This window comes from Metopolophium dirhodum, chromosome 1 (genome assembly GCF_019925205.1).
Source record: "Metopolophium dirhodum isolate CAU chromosome 1, ASM1992520v1, whole genome shotgun sequence".
NCBI classification, from domain to species: Eukaryota; Metazoa; Arthropoda; class Insecta; order Hemiptera; family Aphididae; genus Metopolophium; species Metopolophium dirhodum.
This window is the reverse complement of record NC_083560.1, coordinates 101,729,189-101,750,681: the sequence shown is the minus strand read 5'-3', so window position 1 is coordinate 101,750,681 and position 21,493 is coordinate 101,729,189. Positions and strand designations below refer to the sequence as shown.

The 21,493-nt window shown below is 27.5% G+C and overlaps 1 protein-coding gene across 3 annotated transcripts; it reads left to right on the top strand.

The window, feature by feature from the left end:
• Window positions 1-3,466: 3,466 nt before the first annotated feature.
• Window positions 3,467-19,978, top strand: LOC132935272 (peroxidase-like). 3 transcript variants are annotated; one of them, XM_061001762.1, is made up of 12 exons: window positions 3,467-5,722; window positions 5,856-5,997; window positions 6,063-6,283; window positions 6,963-7,210; window positions 7,299-7,525; window positions 7,600-7,761; window positions 7,834-8,029; window positions 9,260-9,370; window positions 18,129-18,285; window positions 18,407-18,583; window positions 18,658-18,847; window positions 18,914-19,978. In XM_061001762.1, the coding sequence occupies exons 8-12, from the start codon at window positions 9,345-9,347 to the stop codon at window positions 19,102-19,104; spliced, it is 741 nt and encodes a 246-aa protein (XP_060857745.1). In that variant the 5' UTR covers window positions 3,467-5,722; window positions 5,856-5,997; window positions 6,063-6,283; window positions 6,963-7,210; window positions 7,299-7,525; window positions 7,600-7,761; window positions 7,834-8,029; window positions 9,260-9,344; the 3' UTR covers window positions 19,105-19,978. The 3 variants fall into 3 exon arrangements, with proteins under 3 accessions (XP_060857745.1, XP_060857743.1, XP_060857744.1); XM_061001760.1 differs by having other exon boundaries at window positions 7,597-7,761; XM_061001761.1 differs by having other exon boundaries at window positions 6,960-7,210; window positions 7,597-7,761.
• Window positions 19,979-21,493: the final 1,515 nt, after the last annotated feature.

Sequence of the window (21,493 nt, the reverse complement as noted above, 5' to 3'; positions counted from 1 at the left end):
AGGAACAAAATCTAAAATACAACAAAAAATATCTCCTGTCATTTTCATTTGAAGTATATTTATGGTAGAAAACGTCGTCCGTAATTATTTAATATTATAAAATCGTGAAATCGTACGTTTTTTCTCCTTTAACCGCTTTCATTTCGAGTAGCGTTTCGATCGTTTATTATTTTATGACATCTATTGTCTATTTATGTTATGCATAATAATATAATATTATATACGAATACCGGAATACAGGTACGTTGTATAGGTATTCAGAACTTCGACTCTTTTAAGTTATTTTCTACTAGACATTTGCTCTGTGTGATTAAATAATTTACATATACATATTCATATTATATTATAACACATTAACTGTTCACTACAAATATTAAAAATGAAATTGGTAGGGCTTCTAAAATAATTGGAAATCATAAATGGAAAATGAGTGCTGTGGTTGACATATTACTATAGTCTATAGTATCTATATTATATGTATAATATTGTGTATTTGTGTAATTTAAACATTTTTGTATGTTTTTTTGCCAGTATACATATGTTGAATGCCATTTTAAATGTATAATACCTACCAAGGGTTAAGTATATTTCTTTTTTTAGATTCTGAGTGGAACGATGAATGTATTGATTTTACAATGATGTGTATTTTTTTAATTTTTTTTTTTTGTGTCTGTTATCACGGTTTGGGGCAGTAAAACTGCATCGTTTTCTTGAACAGTATCTATTGTTCGATGGGAAAGTGAATCTAGTTGGTGCATTCGGGAGGTCAAATTATAAAATTCTCAATAGTTTTCAAAAGCGCTGGGAAAAACAACATAAAAATTAAGGAAAAACGGGAATTTCTACGAAAAATCGGTTTTTGACAAAATCGATTTTGGTGTAATTTTGAAACAAATTAACGTATATACATGACATTTTCATTGGTCGTTTATATTTGCTTTTTCTATATACGATAAAATTTTCAAAATATTTTGATTTGTTTTGAACTGTTTAGGAACATTTTCTGTTTCTAATTTTATTTGTCTTTTTTTCTATGAATGTCAATAAAACTTTATTTGTTGGTTAAAAAAGCTTGAAAATTTAATACAAGGCAACTACTATATTGTTACAATGACATTTGAAAAATTAGCAAATTATTTTGAGTTGAGAATTCATAAACATTTTTGTTTTTAAATCTAAGATTTCAAAATGTAATACAATATTCCTCATAAGTTTGTCTACCTTTATCAAAAAAAAAATGTCTACAAGCAAATCAAATTAAATTTTTATGAGCGTTTGAAATTCATATTTTTACGATATTGGATATTCACTCGATTGCTCTCATGTAGTGGTTTTGTTATTTTATTGTTATTCAAAAACGTATAACTGTAGATACATGAAAAATTTTCGAATTTTATGAATTTTTGTAATATTAGCATTTTCTATACACCATACATTTTTTTTAAATAATTTGACTCTTTTTGAGCTGTTAACGGACATTGTCAGTTTTTTAGTTTTTTAGTTTTATTTTTTATAAATATCAATACAATTTTATTTGTAGGTTAAAAAAGCGTGAAAATGAATGCAAGGCTTCTGATATATAGTTACAATAGCAGTTGAAAATTATTAAAAATACATAGGCATAATTTTTTTTATAAGCATTTAAAGTTCGAATTTTGACAAAATTTATCAAACTTAAAATTTAATAATTATTTTGTAGTTAAACTTTTATAGTTAAGGATTTAAAATTCAAAACAAGGTTCCACGTAAAAAAGGTAAATATATAAATTACTTTATTCACAAAAATATCGTCAAATATAATTAGTAAATAGGCTGTCTGACCGTTTTCGCTCAGAATCGTTTTTCTTATACAATGATATTACATCATTGAATTCAAATTTAACACCATCCATTAAAGTGACCAACTTGTAACCTACGGTACAGCAGAGCGACATCCACTTACCCACCTTTTTTATTTTGCTTCCAATATTTAAATTATTATAGCTCAGCAGTTATTATGCTCAAGACTTAGAGAGAAAAACATAAGTGAACAAAAGGTTAGGTATAATTGTATAAATATACCATAACATTATGAAGATAATTTATTACAATTAAATGTAAATATAAACTTATTTAAAAAAAAAAAATGTATTAAAGTACTGAAATATTTTACAATTTTAAATTTTATGACATTTTCAAACACTACCTACATTATACCCTGTACTTAAGAAGATGCTACACAGACATTTGTTGCTTCCGTCTTACAAGTGCGTAACTAGCACATTTCAAGCCAAGCAGATCACGTTTCGCTCAGTTGGTTTAAAAAATAGAGTTAATGGACCATTTATAGAATTTATAGGTACGATTATTATCTAGAGCATCGCACTGGCTTTTTTATTATATTTAATTTTTAAAGCTAGCTTTGAGTTACAAACAATTTACAAAAAGCATTAACTGATATGCATTTATTGATATATTGTGAAACACGGTGCTATACCTATAGACATATTGTCATGCTATGTTATGTTAGAGTTGTTAGACACATTATTATGTAGACAGATAATTCAATATCTTTAAAAACATATTTACAATATATATTTGATCAGTTGTCATAAGAATGCATTTCAAATAATTATGCTATAAAAATATTATAAATTATAAAATTATTGAGTTGTACAAAAAAATGCTACATTCAACATTTAAAAAACCTAAAATGGCTAACCTTAGGCCATGACAAGCCTTTAATTTTAATCATAAATTCAGGGATGTTTATAAATTCTAAGTCACTGTCTGGTGTAATACCTTGCTTTATTTTAGTAAGTGCCCTAGAAATGTTGTAATGCAACAAAACATACAGGGTCCTTATCATGTCCCGCGTAGGCACGATTTGTATGTGTGCAATATTACTGAACTGCGTTACAACTTATAATTTATTGTTTCGGGTTTCACGGTAGACAATGAACATTTTCACGATACGGTACAAATAACTGAGTTAACCTATAGGGCTAAAATGCACTTTACCACCACATGCAAATTTTTTGATTTTGTTTTTTTTGGAACATACTTGTTTTAATTATTTAAGAACAATGGTACAATCATAATTTGTCGGTAGGACTTGGTTTTGAAGTTATGGCCTTTGGAAGTCAGCAATTTTGCGTTTTTTACGCATGAGCGCAACGCTACGTTTATCGTGTCTTTTTATCGTTGTCCGAGCGCAGCGTAGCGAGGGAGTGCAACGCTATCACATTATGTGCTTTTTAACATCTTTGTTTAATATCGAGGCCTCCCCAAGGTGGTTTTACACAGCAAATTGGGGGATATTTTTGATTTTTTTGTCCGAGCGCAGCGCTGATCGGGCAAATTGTGATTTCACCATCATTCTTAAGTCGTTAAAATACGTATAAAAAAATTTGAAATTAACTATAGGCGTTGCGCGCGACATTAAAGTAGTGTGGCGCGCATGCGTATAAACGTAATAACCCAAACTTTGGATGGCTATGTTACGTACCCACGTATTAATTAATCATATATTAACTATGTACAGCGCGCCGCACGTTTCTAATAATATTTGACACTATAACTAATAAGGCAATTAGTATAGTATAACATGCGGAGGTCGTTGCAAAATCGTAGAGAAAACAATTAAAGTATAGAAGGTGCCGTCACATACGTATCTTTCCTGGAAAGCCAACGCCCATACGCAGGATACGAGTCGACCAGCATACCAAATACGAGACCCGAACTCTGTCTCATGACCGAGCTTAGCCACTACTACAACCACCCACTCCAAAGGACACAATCATATATATAGAAGCCCAGGACAAGAGCTCTTCAGACGGTTAGGGATCTTCAGAGTCAGGTCGTAACACCACTCACAGTTTATATTCTATCTTTATATTATAACATTGTATTTTTGTACTACGTTAATAAACATTCATCATACCTAGTACATCACGTATTCTATTTCTGCGTTGATGTATATATCGACGTCGGTTAGGACGTAACAGCTATAACTTTTAAAATAATGGTTTACGACAAATTCTGATTGCACCATTGTTCCTAAATAGTTAATATAAATAAGTTCCGAAAGAAATAATCGAACAATTTGAATGTGGTGGTAAAGTACATTTGCTCCAGGAAATCGACCGTATGATTTGTGGGCAATGCGGAGCGGTGTTGATGACAAAATTTGATTTTGTTGATAAATGATAGGACGTCGACGATGATAACAAAAATAACGGTAAGTTTTTCTATTATTCGAGTACTTAGGTAGAAGAGGAGTTTCCAACATAATAATATAGTATTCAATATTAGTTTGTATTTTATTCTATTCCAATTATTGCTCATTGTCAACTGGTAATTTTAACAATAATTGTATTAACGCAGCATTTACTTAAAATGTTGCGAAAAGTATATTCCTATTTTATAGGCTTTTGCAGGGATTAACTATATTACTCAGTTGTATTCTTATTGTTCCATTTGTTTCATAAAATATAGCACATCTAGGCATTTAGCTCATAGGAATTAAGTTGATAATATTTAAATAAAATCGTAAGTAAGTTTACACATGATAATTAAGGAATGGTCGATTTGTGCAGTTTTCAATTGTTTTTTATTTTAATATTTGGTTCTAGGTCACTTTGTATGGTCGACCAATAAAAGTGCAAAACGCAGACACTTTTTATGGTCGGGTATAAAGGTACATTGCTGATTGCGGATACTTTGTACGGTTGGGTAAAAATGTTCAATTCAGACCGCAGACAGTTTGTACTATTATATACATAAAACATAAGTAGAGTAAATACAAGTTATATATCTAAGTAGTAAGTATAAATAATGTCAATTATTAAAATGTAAAAATTAAAAATTAAAACAAAAAGTCAATTAAAAGTGTTTTAAAATATAGTATATGAACAACAGTCATAATAATCAGTTTTTTTAACAAACTGGTTAGATAACAGCCAAATATTACTTGGTGCTATAATATATTTTTAATTAATTTAGAAACTTGATGACCTAAAAATCTTGAAATTATCAAAATAATCAAACATGATTATAAATTATAATAATTGTATTACATTATTACCAAATGTTATGTTAAAAAGTAAATTAAAAATGTGTACAGTATGGCGAAATGACAAGTAAAAATTACTTTTGATAGGTAATAATTCTCTCCTATTTTGAATGTATAAGATAATTAAATCTACCAAATAATATTTAAGCTTAATAACATGGTCTGTTCATGACTTCTGACATGTTTGTATTAAATATAATATATTAGTATAAAGTGTCCGTGTTCTGCAATTTAAAGTTTTACCTGATCGTGCAAAGTGTCCGCGTTCTGCAATCTACCTTTTTACCTGACCGTACAAATTGTCCGGGTTATGCATTTTAAACAATCAACCGTACAAAGTGTCATTTTACCTAAATATTTGTATGCTTACATATTATAACAAAATAATTGGTTGTTGCTATTTGTTTCCATTAAATTATTACTTCCTCTCACTGTTTACACTGTTAATATTTTAATATTTAACTATTTAAAATAACTATTTAGGTAAATGTATTATGATGTTATGAGAAATAATGAATTTTATACAATTATTATTTTGTTGTAGATAATTAAAATGTTGAGATACAGAGGAAATAAATTAACACTTAATACCTATTGTAAAATAATTGGATTCATTTCCTAAGGTTTAAGAAGAAATTTATGAACCATCTGTCTATAGTAATGTTACACGTAAGATCATCATAAAAACATATTTGAACAAATTGTTACGTTAATATTATGTACTTTTAAGTTTTGGTATTAATTTGTATTAGCTGTAATTATTAAATTGTTTGAAAACTTGTAATATTATTATGATTTTCAGTAACAGTTAGGATTATGGTTATTGATTTCTAAAATACAATATGTTTTACAAGAACATTATATATACAGATTTGTACCAGACACGGACTATGAATCTAAACTTCCAATTAACATAGATATTACTGTTACATCAACTTGTGATAGTAAGATATTTGTTGTTTTTAAAACACGATAGGGTTTTTAATTAAATTTGTTTTTATCTTTTTAGGTATAGGTGCTGATATTGTTGATACAACAGGACAAAATATGATGTTATTTGGAGAATTAAAAACTGATGATACTTGGTGGGAAATGACAAAAGAATTGACACAACATTTCGAAAAAAATGTGTGTATTCAATGCATATTTAAGAGAAGAATATAATTCAATGAATGACATATTATGGATTTTTGATAATTATAATACATTAAAAAATAAAATATCTGTTAAGTGAGTTAAAAATTTATTGATACTGTAAAAATAATATAATAATATATATACCTGGTTACATAAACAATTACTAAATATTGAATCAATCAATAGTGAGCTAATGTTCCTTTAACATAATTTAGTGGCCCATGAAATACAATGTTAAAATACAATTTTTATTATTGCAAAACAATGTTCATAATCACTATTTATTGTTGGAAAATTTGTTAAATAAGCTTAAAGTAATATAATATAATATAATTATTGTGTATAAACTATAAACCATTTTAGAATATTATGATTGTATATTAATTATTGTTGTATAATATTAGTAGGGGAACCTAATGATCAAATCATTAAATCCTATTGTACAGAATCCTCTACTTGATGTAGCTTTAAATTTACAACAAATAAATGCTTGACAATATAAATAATAATTTAATGATCAAATAAATAACTAAAAAATGTTTTACTTCATTATAAAAACAACAAATTAATGCCTCGTAAGTTGTAACCAAATTTTTGTTCAGAATAATCTACATAATGCTGTTAGTCATCAATAATTACACTCTTCGCTAAGCTTTTGTAGATTAATTATATTAATGTGTTCTTCTAATAGCAATACTAAACTATTTATATCCAATATCCAAACCGAATGAATGATAGTTTTTTTAATAATTTATCTCATGTTTATAAGTAGGTACTACAGGAAATCTATTTGTTTGCTTCAAACTTGCTTCAAGCTTCTGGAATTAGATGATCATATTCAAACAGTTGTCCGTGATATTGGAAAACATGGGATGGATATAGAATATGAGTTGAGTATGGAAATTGGAAGCCCTGTGCATGGACTATTGATCGATTCTTAGCTTTCCGAAGAACTGTATTCATTATATTGGCATGCAGAAATTATTTCTGAAGCTTCCTCCTTTATACGCAATAGAGAATGTAAAATCTATATACAATATAAATCTCATTAAAAAAAAATTATTCTTAATATGCATAAATTTAACAACTATTTCAATTATCTTGATAGTGCTGGAGGACAATGTGCCATAGACTTATCAAAAGTGAAACTAGACAAGACATCTTCGGGTAAGATTTGTGTGTCCATGTATTACAACAAAACTGCATGCATCAGGATGAACTTGAAGTATCGTAGTCTTGACGGTTCTTGTAATAACTTGAAACGTTCCTCCTCGGGAAAAGCATCCACGGCTCTATAAACGTTTGCTCTTAATAACTATATGGATAGCTTTAATGGTAATTATTATAACATTATAATTTACCTTTGTGCGTATCTAGTGATGTAATCTCATTTACTGTCCAAACAGAAGTTTTCGAAGATTCTTTTTCGTCTTACAAACCAAGTCCTAGATAGCTGAGGGTTGAATTTGTCAAAGACGAGCACTCACCAGATTACTTCAAAACTATGGCAATGGCGTACTGGACGATTTTTGTAGGCCATGATTAATCTCACGCGGAAATTTCTAGAATGAGTAGGATTAACACATAACCATATATATTGATTAATCGTAATTAATGAATGTAAATTAATATTAAATCCTTAGTGAATAGTAATAAGTCCGTGAGCTGTTGTTCAAATAGCCGGAAGGAGCTCATGCCTCGAGACATACACCTCGAGTTGTGCTTGCAAGTAGTGATACCGGGTAAAGATCCATTTTTCAGAAACCATATTCGTTTTATGAACTACGGTCGTTCGGTGCCAGCTGTGTGTTCCGATTGTACTTTTGACCCAAGGAACAAGTAAGAGTCATATAAGATAATTCCATAACCATAAACGTATATTTATGTTGGTTATAATACTTAAAATTACATCAAAATATGTAAAAAAAAATTGGAATATGTAAAAACCGCTAAACAATAAAAATAAATATAAAAATCTTATCTCTTATCTAATTATTAAAACAATGTGAAACTACATAATATTGTCTAAGATTTAAAAATGTAAAATGGCGACAATTTGGTCATAAAATGTTTTTGCATTGACTGAATGAACGTTTTACATCGACTGACATAATGATAGCATACTTCATATTAACTATATCAAGTGGTGTAAGATCAACATTCAATAATTCTGTTGGATTTAGTCCTTAGAGTATATCTCTAATTGTTTTTAAATTTTACAGTCCTTTTCAGTCCTTTCAGTGCATATTAACTTGACTGAGTTAAAAAAAATCATAAACTCGCCCAGCCTCGCTACTAGCTGACAACAATTAGTAGCTTCCAAAATTAACAATAGGATGGTCATTTTAAATTTAATGCTGCGATGCTTAAAAAATTTTTATATAATCCATTATAATTATTTAAGAATCTGTTTATTTTACGGTGTCAATATAGAATACAACACAACCTTGTACTGTAATAAGCTTCCAAACCAATAAAAACAATTGATTAAAAATTCTAAAAAAAAATGTTGGATTCAAATACCAAAGTATACTGAAGCATGTAATATACTAGTAATTGAACGAATTGTCTTCATTAAATGTTTATGCAAGTAATTCATGATGTGTAATGTGTTAGAAAATGATTTATTGTGTGTATTAATAAAATATTTTATCTGGTCGATTTTAATCAACTACATACTAATGAGGAATACGATTACTTTTCTACTTTTTGTTATATTTTTCTTTTTGAAATATAATATTCAATTTATTCAAATTACTTATAATAGTTTTTTTAAAATAAATATTTTTTTGGGCTGGATACACGATAAAATGTTAATAAATGATTTTAAAATATACCAGTGGTAGGTAATGTAGCATTAATTTGAACTGTATACCTAATATATTTTTAGACTACAAAATAAATTCCAAATTCAGGTCAATGTATTGAGACAGATATTAAATAATTGCATGATGATCAGTCTCTAAAGAGTTTTAACGTACTAAGATTTTCCTTATTAATCTCAATTTAGTTAAAGTATAGTATTTAATTTAATAGTTATGTATTTTTTTCAATTTTTGTTTATTTTAGGAAGTGCAGTTCTTAGCCCTAATACTAAACTCAATAAATGTGTTGTAATGGACATTAATGTTATGGAATACCTATAAACACCAACATGTTCCTACACATCTCAAATAAAAAGTAAGCAGTTAATATAATATTTTGTTAAAAATATTTATAATTTAATTTAATTTGACTTAGTGAGTAATAAATTTATAATTTAACTTAATTAGTTACAATATATATTTTAAATGTAGTCTTGCATTGAATAAATTATTCAATTGAGTAGATGAGATATATGGGGATTTGTAGTTGTATAATTCAGGTAAATAATCATCCCTGCGATGTAAACATACTGCTTTATAAAAAATAAAATTTTAAAATATTCATAAATATGGTTAATGCCCTTTTAATTTCCCCCACACCATAAAGTCAAATGCTCCTCTGATTTATAAACAATTTTATCTTTGAGCCATTAATAAAGGAAAAATGTGATAGCAATATTATTAGGTACTTATATATTTTATTTAATCTATTTACAGTTGAATTATGATAAGTCTCATAAACATTCATAACAGAATAATAGTCAAATTTTATTTCTTTTAACTTTTTATTTAAATTTTAAATAATCTCTAATAAACAAATTGACTATAGGTAGGTAGTTGTATTGCTTAATTAAATGTATACAAATACACTACTTTGAAATCATTTTAATTTTAAATGTTTATGGATTATTTATTGATATATTGATGATCATAATAAATTATAAATTAGTTGAAATATATGTTTAAACATGGATGTATAATAAAATCCGCACAGTCATTCTGTTAATACCGTTATTTAATTTTTACCTTTGATAAATATACACTAGGTGATTATTTTATTATGAACCAATTGTTGGCGCATAAAAAGTTTTAAAGTTGATATGAGCGGTGTATTGGTCCAAAATAATGTGGGGTAACCTCGTTCTACTCTTGTGTGCTCTTCAAAACTTAAAATACTTGTAACTAATAACTTATAATCTACTCGTCCTAAATTTTATTTTGGGTATCATGGGATGGGCAGTATCTAAGATACGTATCTTGTATCTTGTATCTCGATACAATTATATGAAGTATCGAGTATCTTGTATCGAGATACATTTTTAGACTATGTATCGAGTATTTCACAAAATAATTTTGTTAAAAAATACTCGATACTTTAAAAAAATTAATTTTTTATTAATTTTTACTGGCCTATTTACCAACCGTGACTGTTTGACTATGTTTTAATATAATACTATAATATGTGTAAAATAATATGCACTGTGAATTTAAATTTATAAATCCATAATTTAATTGCAGTGCCACTTGCACGAAATTATTTTTCAACCTATTAGTCATATTAAGTTATATCTGTGTACTGGGATGCATCACACATACACGTTGAATGGGACTTTACGTCTTTAAGAATATGATATGATACCTATCTATAATTTTTTTTTATTATTATTTATTTATTTAATTTAACGATTGACTTATAATATATTTATACTAATATTTGGAATTTTAAATTTAAATGCATTTGTCTAGATTCATAACCTACTTAATTGTGTATAAATAAAATTTAAAAAAAATCCTATGTGTCATAGGCTTTGACTAATTTTTTCAAATGTATCGAGTATCAAGTATCTAAATACTTAAAATGTAGGTATCGAGTATCTAGTACCTCGATACTCCAAATCCAAGTATCTAGTATCTAGTATCGATTTTTGAGTATCTTGCCCATCCCTGTGTGTATTCAAATACTTTTGCTTTGGAATATGAAAATAAAACTGTACGTTGTCATAGTTAAAAATTATTCTTTTTTCAAAAACATTTATATTTTTTAAAATAATGAGTGTTAAATGATAAAAGAATTACCCGGTATAATATTTAATTGTGTATGTTTTGTTAAAAGTTTATTTATTTTTGATCTTAACGTCATGTTTATGACATTTTTTATAATAGGATATTTTTTATAATTTTTATAATACATTGTGTAATTTTTATTAAAATCGGTTTTTCAATGAATATTTTTACATTTCTAAATATATTTTTGTTGTGATTTCATTTGATGCAAAAAGGTGCAGTTTATTTAATTTCAATTTTATGCCAGAGACAGAATGACAGGAATAATTACATATTTTTAAATTTTGTTTCTATCGTGGTTTTCACATTTCTATTACCTATTTAACGATAAGATTTTTATTTTTAAATTGTAAAATAAAATTACTTGAAACATGATTTAAGTGGCCTATATCTTATTTCTAAGCAAATCACTCATGAGTCAACTACATTATGACATTTACATAGTACCTTTATATAGTACCTTTTACAACTAGGTTCCTATTGCACTATGGTTCTATTATAGCCTTATAGATCACTTTATATGGTAGAACATTAAAAGTAGAAAAATTGACACTTTGTAATATTATAAATTATAATATTATATTGGTATATGAAGTATATAATATAAATTAGTCTGAAGTCATATACTCATAACCAATTATATTAAACGTGTTATAATTTGGTATATCTAAGTAGGTAACTTAGGTCTTAGATTCTACATAGGAGGGAATGGTATCTTACTAGGTACCTAACAGTTATAATTGTATCAATATAATATAAATACTCGTTTATTTCCCAAGCGTGGTATTGAGAGTAATCATTTTTTTTTTGTGTTTTTTGTTGAATTAATTAAATGAATTTTAAATTTAAATTTAATTATAATATATTACAACTTATTGTAAAAATAATGTTTAAACCACATCATACTTTATAAGTTAGGTATAATCTAATAAAATATATAAAATATATCTGTCCAGTTACTGGCTTACCTACCACTCCACGACGGTTTGATACATTATTTAGGAAGGTCATAAATTTCAGAAAATTTACAGTCGAAATTCATAGGCAGATTGTGTATTAAGAGATTTTAAATATCACAACAATATTGAGTTCTAATGGCACAAGTGTAGAACAAATTGGATAACAAATGTATTCTCTCCTTCAGATCTTTTACTGTTACCAAAATAGATATAATTATTTATAATAATGTATTATACCTACTCAGTATTTTATAATTTGCAATAAAACATACATTTGGACCACTTCTTGAACACCTTCTTGAATTACTGTTTGAAGCAATCACAATAAAATAAACAGTTTATAGTAGTTAAATTGAAAATGTTATGGATTTATTTTGTGTTTAATTAACAGAATATATTTAATAATATATTAACTAAATATAAGCAAATATGAATTCTTGCAGTTTACACTATACTATACTAATAACTATCAGGCACGGCACTAGAACTATTTCCAGGGGATGCTCAGTGGAGCGGACACATTTTGTACATGGACTAGGGTTTTTTAAAAAACTACAGTGATTACTCAGATAAATAATTTAATTTATCTTATCATAACATAGCTATAGCCTATAGTAGGGCCCTCTTTTAAATTGTTATAAAAATCAGTAGTTTTTATATCCTAAGTTCTAAATAGAATTTAATATAACCTTTGATTAATTAGTTAACAGTTTCTTAATATCAGAAAGCTATCGGAAATTCTATGACCTGTTAAAAATGTTCTCCTAGGTTTTTTTAGGCTATAAAAATAAATTGTAATATAGGAACACATCCACAGTCCATTGTCTATCGGTATGTTACCGCTAATCGCTATCAAGTAGGCCTATATTTATTACTATTACAGTTAAAAACACTCAGTGGCGTCATTTCAGTTTTTAATAGAGGGGGCAAAAGTTTTGACCAGACCAAATGGGTAACTTAAAAAACAACTACTCGCAAGCACATATTAATATATTATTATGTTCCTTTTCTTTCATTAGACACAAACATGCATACCTACTTTCACGCATGTCCACACATATCTACATATGTAATATATGTACCTATTATGTAATATATATTATCCACACAATATGTATTTATATTAAAAATAATAAATGTAATCCAACTATTAATTACCAATTGATCATTGGGATAATAATTTCTTAGTACCTACACAAGATAATAATTGTCTATAAATATAGGCATGTTTTTGCGCTAATATAACACAATAATGGTTAATCGAAAACCACCGAGCACATCGTGACATCGTGCAGCTTTTAAAATCAGACGGGGGCAAAATAGCCACGCCATAACCGCGTGTAAAGGGGTTTGATATTGGTAATTTATTTTTTGGATTAGAATTTTACATTGTCCGTTGTTACAAAATACTAAATAGAACCACTAGTTGTAGGATTTTGAAATAGCTGGAGACAGTGCTCGAAATGGAAAATTTTACGAACCGGAACGCTCATAAAATTAATATGCGGATTATAATATTGTTTTAATTATTTCAATTCGTGTTTACTTAACAATACAATATAATAAGTTAAAAAGATACAAATAATATGAGTAATTTTAAGCTTAAAAAAGGTGGGTAAGTGGATGTCGCTCTGCTGTACAGTAGGTTACAAGTGTAATGGATGGTGTTAAATTTAAATTCAATGATATAATATCATTGTATAAGGAAAATGATTCTAAACGAAAACGTTCAGACAGCCTATGACATTACCAAGTATATTTGATGATATTATTGTGAATAAAGTTATTTATATATAGCCTATTTACGTGGAACCTTGTCTTAAATGTTCAATCCTTAGCTATAAAAGTTGAACATTTTATAAATTTTTAACTACAAAATAATTATTAAATTTTAAATTTGATAAATTTTGTCAAAATTTGAACTTTAAATACTTATAAAAAAAAATTGTGCCAATGTATTTTTAATATTTTTCAACTGCTATCGTAACGATATATCAGGAGCCTTGCATTAAATTTTCACGCTTTTTTACCCAGAAATACAATTTTATTGATATTTATAGAAAAATGGAAACTGAAAATGTTATAGTGTATAGAAAATGCTAATATAAACATTCAGTCAACATTTCATGTACCTACGGTCATTTGTTTTAGAGTTGCACCAAAAACCAAAAACCAAAAAATTGAACTTCTCTCTATATTAAGTATATTATATTTTGTCGAAAGAAAATTTTATAAAATTTAATCCTCTAGATTGGGTTACTGTCGATTTTTACGAACCGGAACTCTTAAATTTTAATTTTCACCAACCGGAACCGACGCAAAGTTTATATTACGAACCGGAACGCCGTTCCGGTGCGTTCCTGTCCATTTCGAGCACTGGCTGGAGACACATCAGTACATCACACATATTAATATATTATATATTTTTATATATTTATATCCAAATTAAATCAATATTTATTTTTGTCAACAAGAGTCCACACCTAAGGGCAAGTAAACTGTGTTTTTGACGTGTAAGTAACTAAAATTGATCATAGAAAAAGGGAAATTTTATTTCACTTTTGAAACAGGCCAAGACACTAAATTAAAACTGATAATAATATTATAATTGAGTTAATAAATAATATATTGATAATCCACAGTGGTTAAAAATAAGTGGATCGATAGGACAACTTTCATTTGTAGAGTTTAATATCAGAGTTTAATTTGTATAATAATATATTGCCCATCGATTTTAATCATTAGAAAATTCGAGATCCAGACGTTATTGCTGCTTGCAGAGTTGCAGATAATGATATGTATTTTTAATGTATTTTTTATTGTAATTAAAAAAATATGGTGGATATAAATTAGTGAATGAATAAAAATAAAACGATAATCAAAATTACAATGTTTTATTTTTAAGTAATTCAAAGAGACCTAATATTAAATATTGAAATCCATTGTAATACTTACCTTATATTGAAACATACCAAACTGTAATAAATATCCCGACACACAAAACGTGCCTGTTACCTTTTTAGCGATATAATATTTTAATATTTATATATATTATTTAGATCAAGCTTAGAATTTGTTTAATAATATAGTTACTCAATTGTGTCTCCATTTTAGCCATGGAAGTTTAATGTAATATAATAAAAATTTAGTCGCGTCGAATTATTTTTATATGAATTATGGTGTGTTGTGTGTAGTGATGGGCAAATTCCCGAGAATATAGTTTAGGAATTTCCCGGGAATATAATAAGTTTTAGAATATTGATCATAGGTTTCAGTTTTAAATTAAACTTATGGTTGTAAATGATCCAAATGACAGCTCTTTATTGATATTATGTCAGTTTAGATATTTATTCTTTAAAAAAAGTTATTAAGTAATTATAATTTAATTTCTTAATTAAAATCTGTACAATGATCACAAAATAAACGATCCAACTTTCATTTATATATGTTGAAAAAATAAAAATAAACATACTGAAATTTAAATACTGAATATTATAAAAATAATACATTTTTTTTTTAAAGAAATTTCCTGAGAGGTTGGGGAATATTCCGGGAATATTCCTAATATAGCACATGTCTAGTTATGTGTAATTCACACAGAAACAGAATCTCTTCGTGTGTCATTTTGCTGTCCTCCGTTAGATATTCACATACGTCATATGGGGGTTATATTAATATTATTATTATCATAATCATCAATAGTAATATTGAATGGCCAGCCTTACTGGTTTATTTTTCGGATCGTCTATATAAACCGATCGATGTAACACATGCAGTTAACACTCGTTTATAAAGAGCCTTAAAACCGGTCTAATATGTATTCTTGATTTCTGACAACAATTCAAAACTCGGCGTCTTGTTTTCGCACACCTGATGACCGAAGGTCAAAAACTACCAAACAATAAAAACTGGTAGCCGGCGCCACAAACACCTCGTGCAAACCATGTAGGTAAGACTTTCGGTTCGAAAAAAACGGGCCAGAATACCGGTTGGCTAAAAAAGTAATAAGAAAGGTCTAATACAAAACCCGCTGGTTTTGTTTTCTTACCTGTAATGGGATATGAAAACTTCGCCAGTGCTAAGTCCTTGCTTATCTATAACTAAATAATATATCTCAACTAAGTAAACTCAAATATTCAAAATGAAAAGAAATTATGGTGTAGGAGACACTATAAATAGTTATTATGGTGGATTTTTATTAGTCTTAATAATTAGAATATCTGTAAATTGTATCACATAATTTTAGTACACAGTTCAAACAGTCCCGGTCCAATGGATTTCGGAGCCAAATATTTACTTTATTTTCTAACAGACTTCCTTTTTTTATACTAGTTAGTATATTTTAATTAAATTATGAAAGCAAAATAATATTATTATACTATTTATACTATGTTATACTATATAGTATAGCTCTATTGAGTACCGTCAACGGTCATCATCGACCACAGATATATTATATTATATATCTGTGTCGTCGACGATAAACAATTTTTCAAGTAGGTACCTATCTACGTGGTAGTATTTATAATCAATGGTAGTACTGATTAATTTTTCATATAATTAAATTAAGAATATACATAGGCGTGCGCAGACTTAAATTTCTGGTCGAGCTTAGGCAATTATAGTTTCCCAATATTGTGATACACTACACCCTAATTTAAAAAGGATATCTTACAACAATAATGTGTTTTAAATCATCCAATATTAACTGCAATTAAATTGTATATTTTAAAATATTATTACTAACCCATAAGATGTAATTTTTATAATATTCGTTATGCACCTGAATAGATTGACAAGTAGAGAAGGATATATCAATATACATTACCTATACAGTTATAGCAACGTTCACAAAACATAAAACTAGGGAAATTGAATAAAAATATTTTTTGTCACGTCTGCGTCGTAAGTTTAATACTCGATGAGTGTTGAAGTAATCGAAAATGATTTTATTGCCCCTCCGGCGGACAGTAACTGTCAAATCATGTAAATCATTTACTGCTCCAAAAAGCGATGACAGACACACCAAAAAAAAAAAGACATCATTACTATAGAATACTATTGATTTTATTATAAAATTAATAATATAATAATTGACAACAACTGAAATTTGTAAAAATTTGAATTTCAAAAGCTCATAACAATTTTATTTGACTTTTTTATAGACATTTTTTTTGTTGATAAAGGTAGATAATCTTATAAGGAATCATGTATTACATCGAAATACTTGGATTAAAAAAGAAAAATTTTGTACAATATAGTAGGGGCCTTGTATTAAATTTTCAAGTATTTTGAATCAACAAATAAAGTTTTATGACATTCATAGAAAAAAAGTGAGTAAATGGATGTCGATCTGCTGTACAGTAGGTTACAAGTGTGTCACTGTTAAGGATGGTGTAAAATTTTAATTCAATGAAATTTATCAAATCAATTATTATAGAGACCCCTTGCGGAAAAAGGAAAATAAGTACGGTCTATTGTGTTTTGAATAAAAGAAATAAAATAGGCGGAAAAATCTGTTGAAGTACGTTAGTATATGTTGTCGGTAATACGTTGGTTCCTTCTAAATTAGAAGGACTCAAGTTTTTATATAACATGCACTATTTGGTTTAAATAAATGTATACTCATCCACTGTTCATTTTTAAAATGTAAGAAGGTAAAATTGCTGAAATAAAACTCAATCACTGTTTTAGATCAGAAACAAGTTTATTGATACACGCGAATGGCGGTGTTATAAATTAGAAAAATTCTACTGTCACTTCAGCACAGATTCCTTCGTTGTCTAACCTATCTACATTTAAAAGTTACTAAAATATATTTTCACCTATACTACCTATATTATATTAAATATAATTATATTGACGACTGTCTACATTGTAGACTCAACAATATAATATGACAACAATTAATACATGTGCCAACCTAAAAATTGATAATGTACACAAGAATATATTATTATGTCGATTGCTGTGCTTTTGTTTCTAAAGAGAATCATCGCATATAGCCTACTTATAATTATTAATTTGTATGAACCTACGTTTTTTTTTTAGTTTATATACGGAAGGCCGAATGATCAACGCAAGTCTTTCACTAAAGGAACATTACAACCGACCAACTGCAGGTTTACTATTCAATTACATGGATCAGCTTGTCAGAGGGCTATCTACGCAGAATACACAAAAAATTGATATGCTATTTACTAAAACGGTAGGTTTTTGAAATACAATCAATATAACGCAATGACATTACATTACATAATCCTTTTAACAGACTATATTATACGTTTAACTTTTATAATTTAACATTAGTGATTTGAATTTTTTTTCAGCTTACAAATTACTTATACAGTGTTTATCCAAACCACGCGTTTGGAATGGACATCGTCAGCTTGGATATACAACGAACCCGCGATCATGGTATACCAAGCTACACAGAATTTAGAAAATATTGTCGACTAAAAGCTATCAGAAGTGTACAAGATTTATCCAAGATCATGGTTGAAGGCGTAAGTTTAAAAATATATTAAATATTAAATAATGATATAGTACTTAATTTATTCCTGTATATTATAATATTTAGTCAACTGATAGACTATTGAAGCAATACAAACATTGGAGAGATATAGAGCTTTTGGTAGGTGCATTGTTTGAGAAACATGAAGAAGACTCAATGGTTGGCCCAACGATGAGATGTATCATTAGAGAACAGTTTATAAGAACTAGAATGGCAGATAGATATTTTTACGATTTACCAAATATATTCAATGAATGTTAGTATATCTGAAATATTTTTAATGAATGATCCTGATTTTAACTATTTTTTTATAATATTTAAGATCAACTGACAGAAATCAGAAAAGTGACGCTTGCCAGAATCTTTTGTGATAACAGCAATAATGTCACAATGATGCAGAAAAAAGTATTTTTGATACCTGCAATGGCTGATTTGCAACTCTGTAATTCCCAATCAATTCCAAAAATCAACATCAATCACTGGTCAGAGATGGTCGATACATTTAAAAAATAACTTTAAATTTAATAATCAATAATCAGTGGAAGTACCTTCACTGGATGGTTTGTTCCCTCAAGTAACTCAAGCCATTGCATTTAATTTTATTTAAAAAACATACATTAGGCTTATTGTACTTTTTTTTAGTATAGATTGTATAAGTTCTAGATTAAAAAAAATAATCAATAATCAGCCTTTAATCTAACCTTATTTTCATTTTACCTATATAATTTATCTTGTCTTTAATAAATATTTTTAAATTAATTATGAGTCTAAAAGTTGCTATGTTACGCACTTGTAAGACGGAGACAACAAATTTCACTGTAACGGCCCATTATGGCCAAAAAAATAAAAATATTTTTGTCTGTCACAGAAAAGTTATAGTCAGGCCAAAATACAAACATGATAAATTTTAGGTATGTATACTCTGCAACACCTCAAATGATGGCTCTGCTTTTGCCCAAATACCGATTTTTATGTTTCACATAAACTACACCATATTAATATGACAATATGAACTAGAATATAGCTTGCCAGAATCTTTTGTGATAACAGCAATAATGTCACAATGATGCAGAAAAAAGTATTTTTGATACCTGCAATGGCTGATTTGCAACTCTGTAATTCCCAATCAATTCCAAAAATCAACATCAATCACTGGTCAGAGATGGTCGATACATTTAAAAAATAACTTTAAATTTAATAATCAATAATCAGTGGAAGTACCTTCACTGGATGGTTTGTTCCCTCAAGTAACTCAAGCCATTGCATTTAATTTTATTTAAAAAACATACATTAGGCTTATTGTACTTTTTTTTAGTATAGATTGTATAAGTTCTAGATTAAAAAAAATAATCAATAATCAGCCTTTAATCTAACCTTATTTTCATTTTACCTATATAATTTATCTTGTCTTTAATAAATATTTTTAAATTAATTATGAGTCTAAAAGTTGCTATGTTACGCACTTGTAAGACGGAGACAACAAATTTCACTGTAACGGCCCATTATGGCCAAAAAAATAAAAATATTTTTGTCTGTCACAGAAAAGTTATAGTCAGGCCAAAATACAAACATGATAAATTTTAGGTATGTATACTCTGCAACACCTCAAATGATGGCTCTGCTTTTGCCCAAATACCGATTTTTATGTTTCACATAAACTACACCATATTAATATGACAATATGAACTAGAATATAGCTTGCCAGAATCTTTTGTGATAACAGCAATAATGTCACAATGATGCAGAAAAAAGTATTTTTGATACCTGCAATGGCTGATTTGCAACTCTGTAATTCCCAATCAATTCCAAAAATCAACATCAATCACTGGTCAGAGATGGTCGATACATTTAAAAAATAACTTTAAATTTAATAATCAATAATCAGTGGAAGTACCTTCACTGGATGGTTTGTTCCCTCAAGTAACTCAAGCCATTGCATTTAATTTTATTTAAAAAACATACATTAGGCTTATTGTACTTTTTTTTAGTATAGATTGTATAAGTTCTAGATTAAAAAAAATAATCAATAATCAGCCTTTAATCTAACCTTATTTTCATTTTACCTATATAATTTATCTTGTCTTTAATAAATATTTTTAAATTAATTATGAGTCTAAAAGTTGCTATGTTACGCACTTGTAAGACGGAGACAACAAATTTCACTGTAACGGCCCATTATGGCCAAAAAAATAAAAATATTTTTGTCTGTCACAGAAAAGTTATAGTCAGGCCAAAATACAAACATGATAAATTTTAGGTATGTATACTCTGCAACACCTCAAATGATGGCTCTGCTTTTGCCCAAATACCGATTTTTATGTTTCACATAAACTACACCATATTAATATGACAATATGAACTAGAATATAGCTTGCCAGAATCTTTTGTGATAACAGCAATAATGTCACAATGATGCAGAAAAAAGTATTTTTGATACCTGCAATGGCTGATTTGCAACTCTGTAATTCCCAATCAATATCTATAAAAACTATATCTATAAATATTTATTTTTTGTTAATACTCATAATTTATGCAATATTTAAAATTATTATTCTATTTTAATTTTTATTCATCGAATAAAATATATATTATTTTCAATGCAAATCGCAAATTGAATGCAACTTAAAATGTAACATGAAATACATTTCCTAAAAAAATATGTATTTAATCTTTAAAGTATATTATAATTTTATTTTAATCTTCATTATCATAATAATAAAAAATAATATAATAGTAATTACAATATAAGATATTAATAATATGTTTAGCAGCTATAGTTGAGAATAAAATAATATATTTATTCATATTATAGTAAAACAAATGAACGCTTGCAATCACATTTTACAACATAATATATATGCTATAGACTATAATTATAAGTATATATTATATATCATGTGAT

What these genes read in the sequence shown, in the direction of transcription:
- LOC132935272 (XM_061001762.1), top strand. Translation starts at nt 9,345, where the DNA reads ATGTTCCTACACATCTCAAATAAAAA. An exon ending in CTACACATCTCAAATAAAAA is followed by an intron (nt 9,371 to 18,128) that starts GTAAGCAGTTAA and finishes TTTTTTTTTTAG; the next exon opens with TTTATATACGGAAGGCCGAA. An exon ending in ACCAAATATATTCAATGAAT is followed by an intron (nt 18,848 to 18,913) that starts GTTAGTATATCT and finishes ATAATATTTAAG; the next exon opens with ATCAACTGACAGAAATCAGA.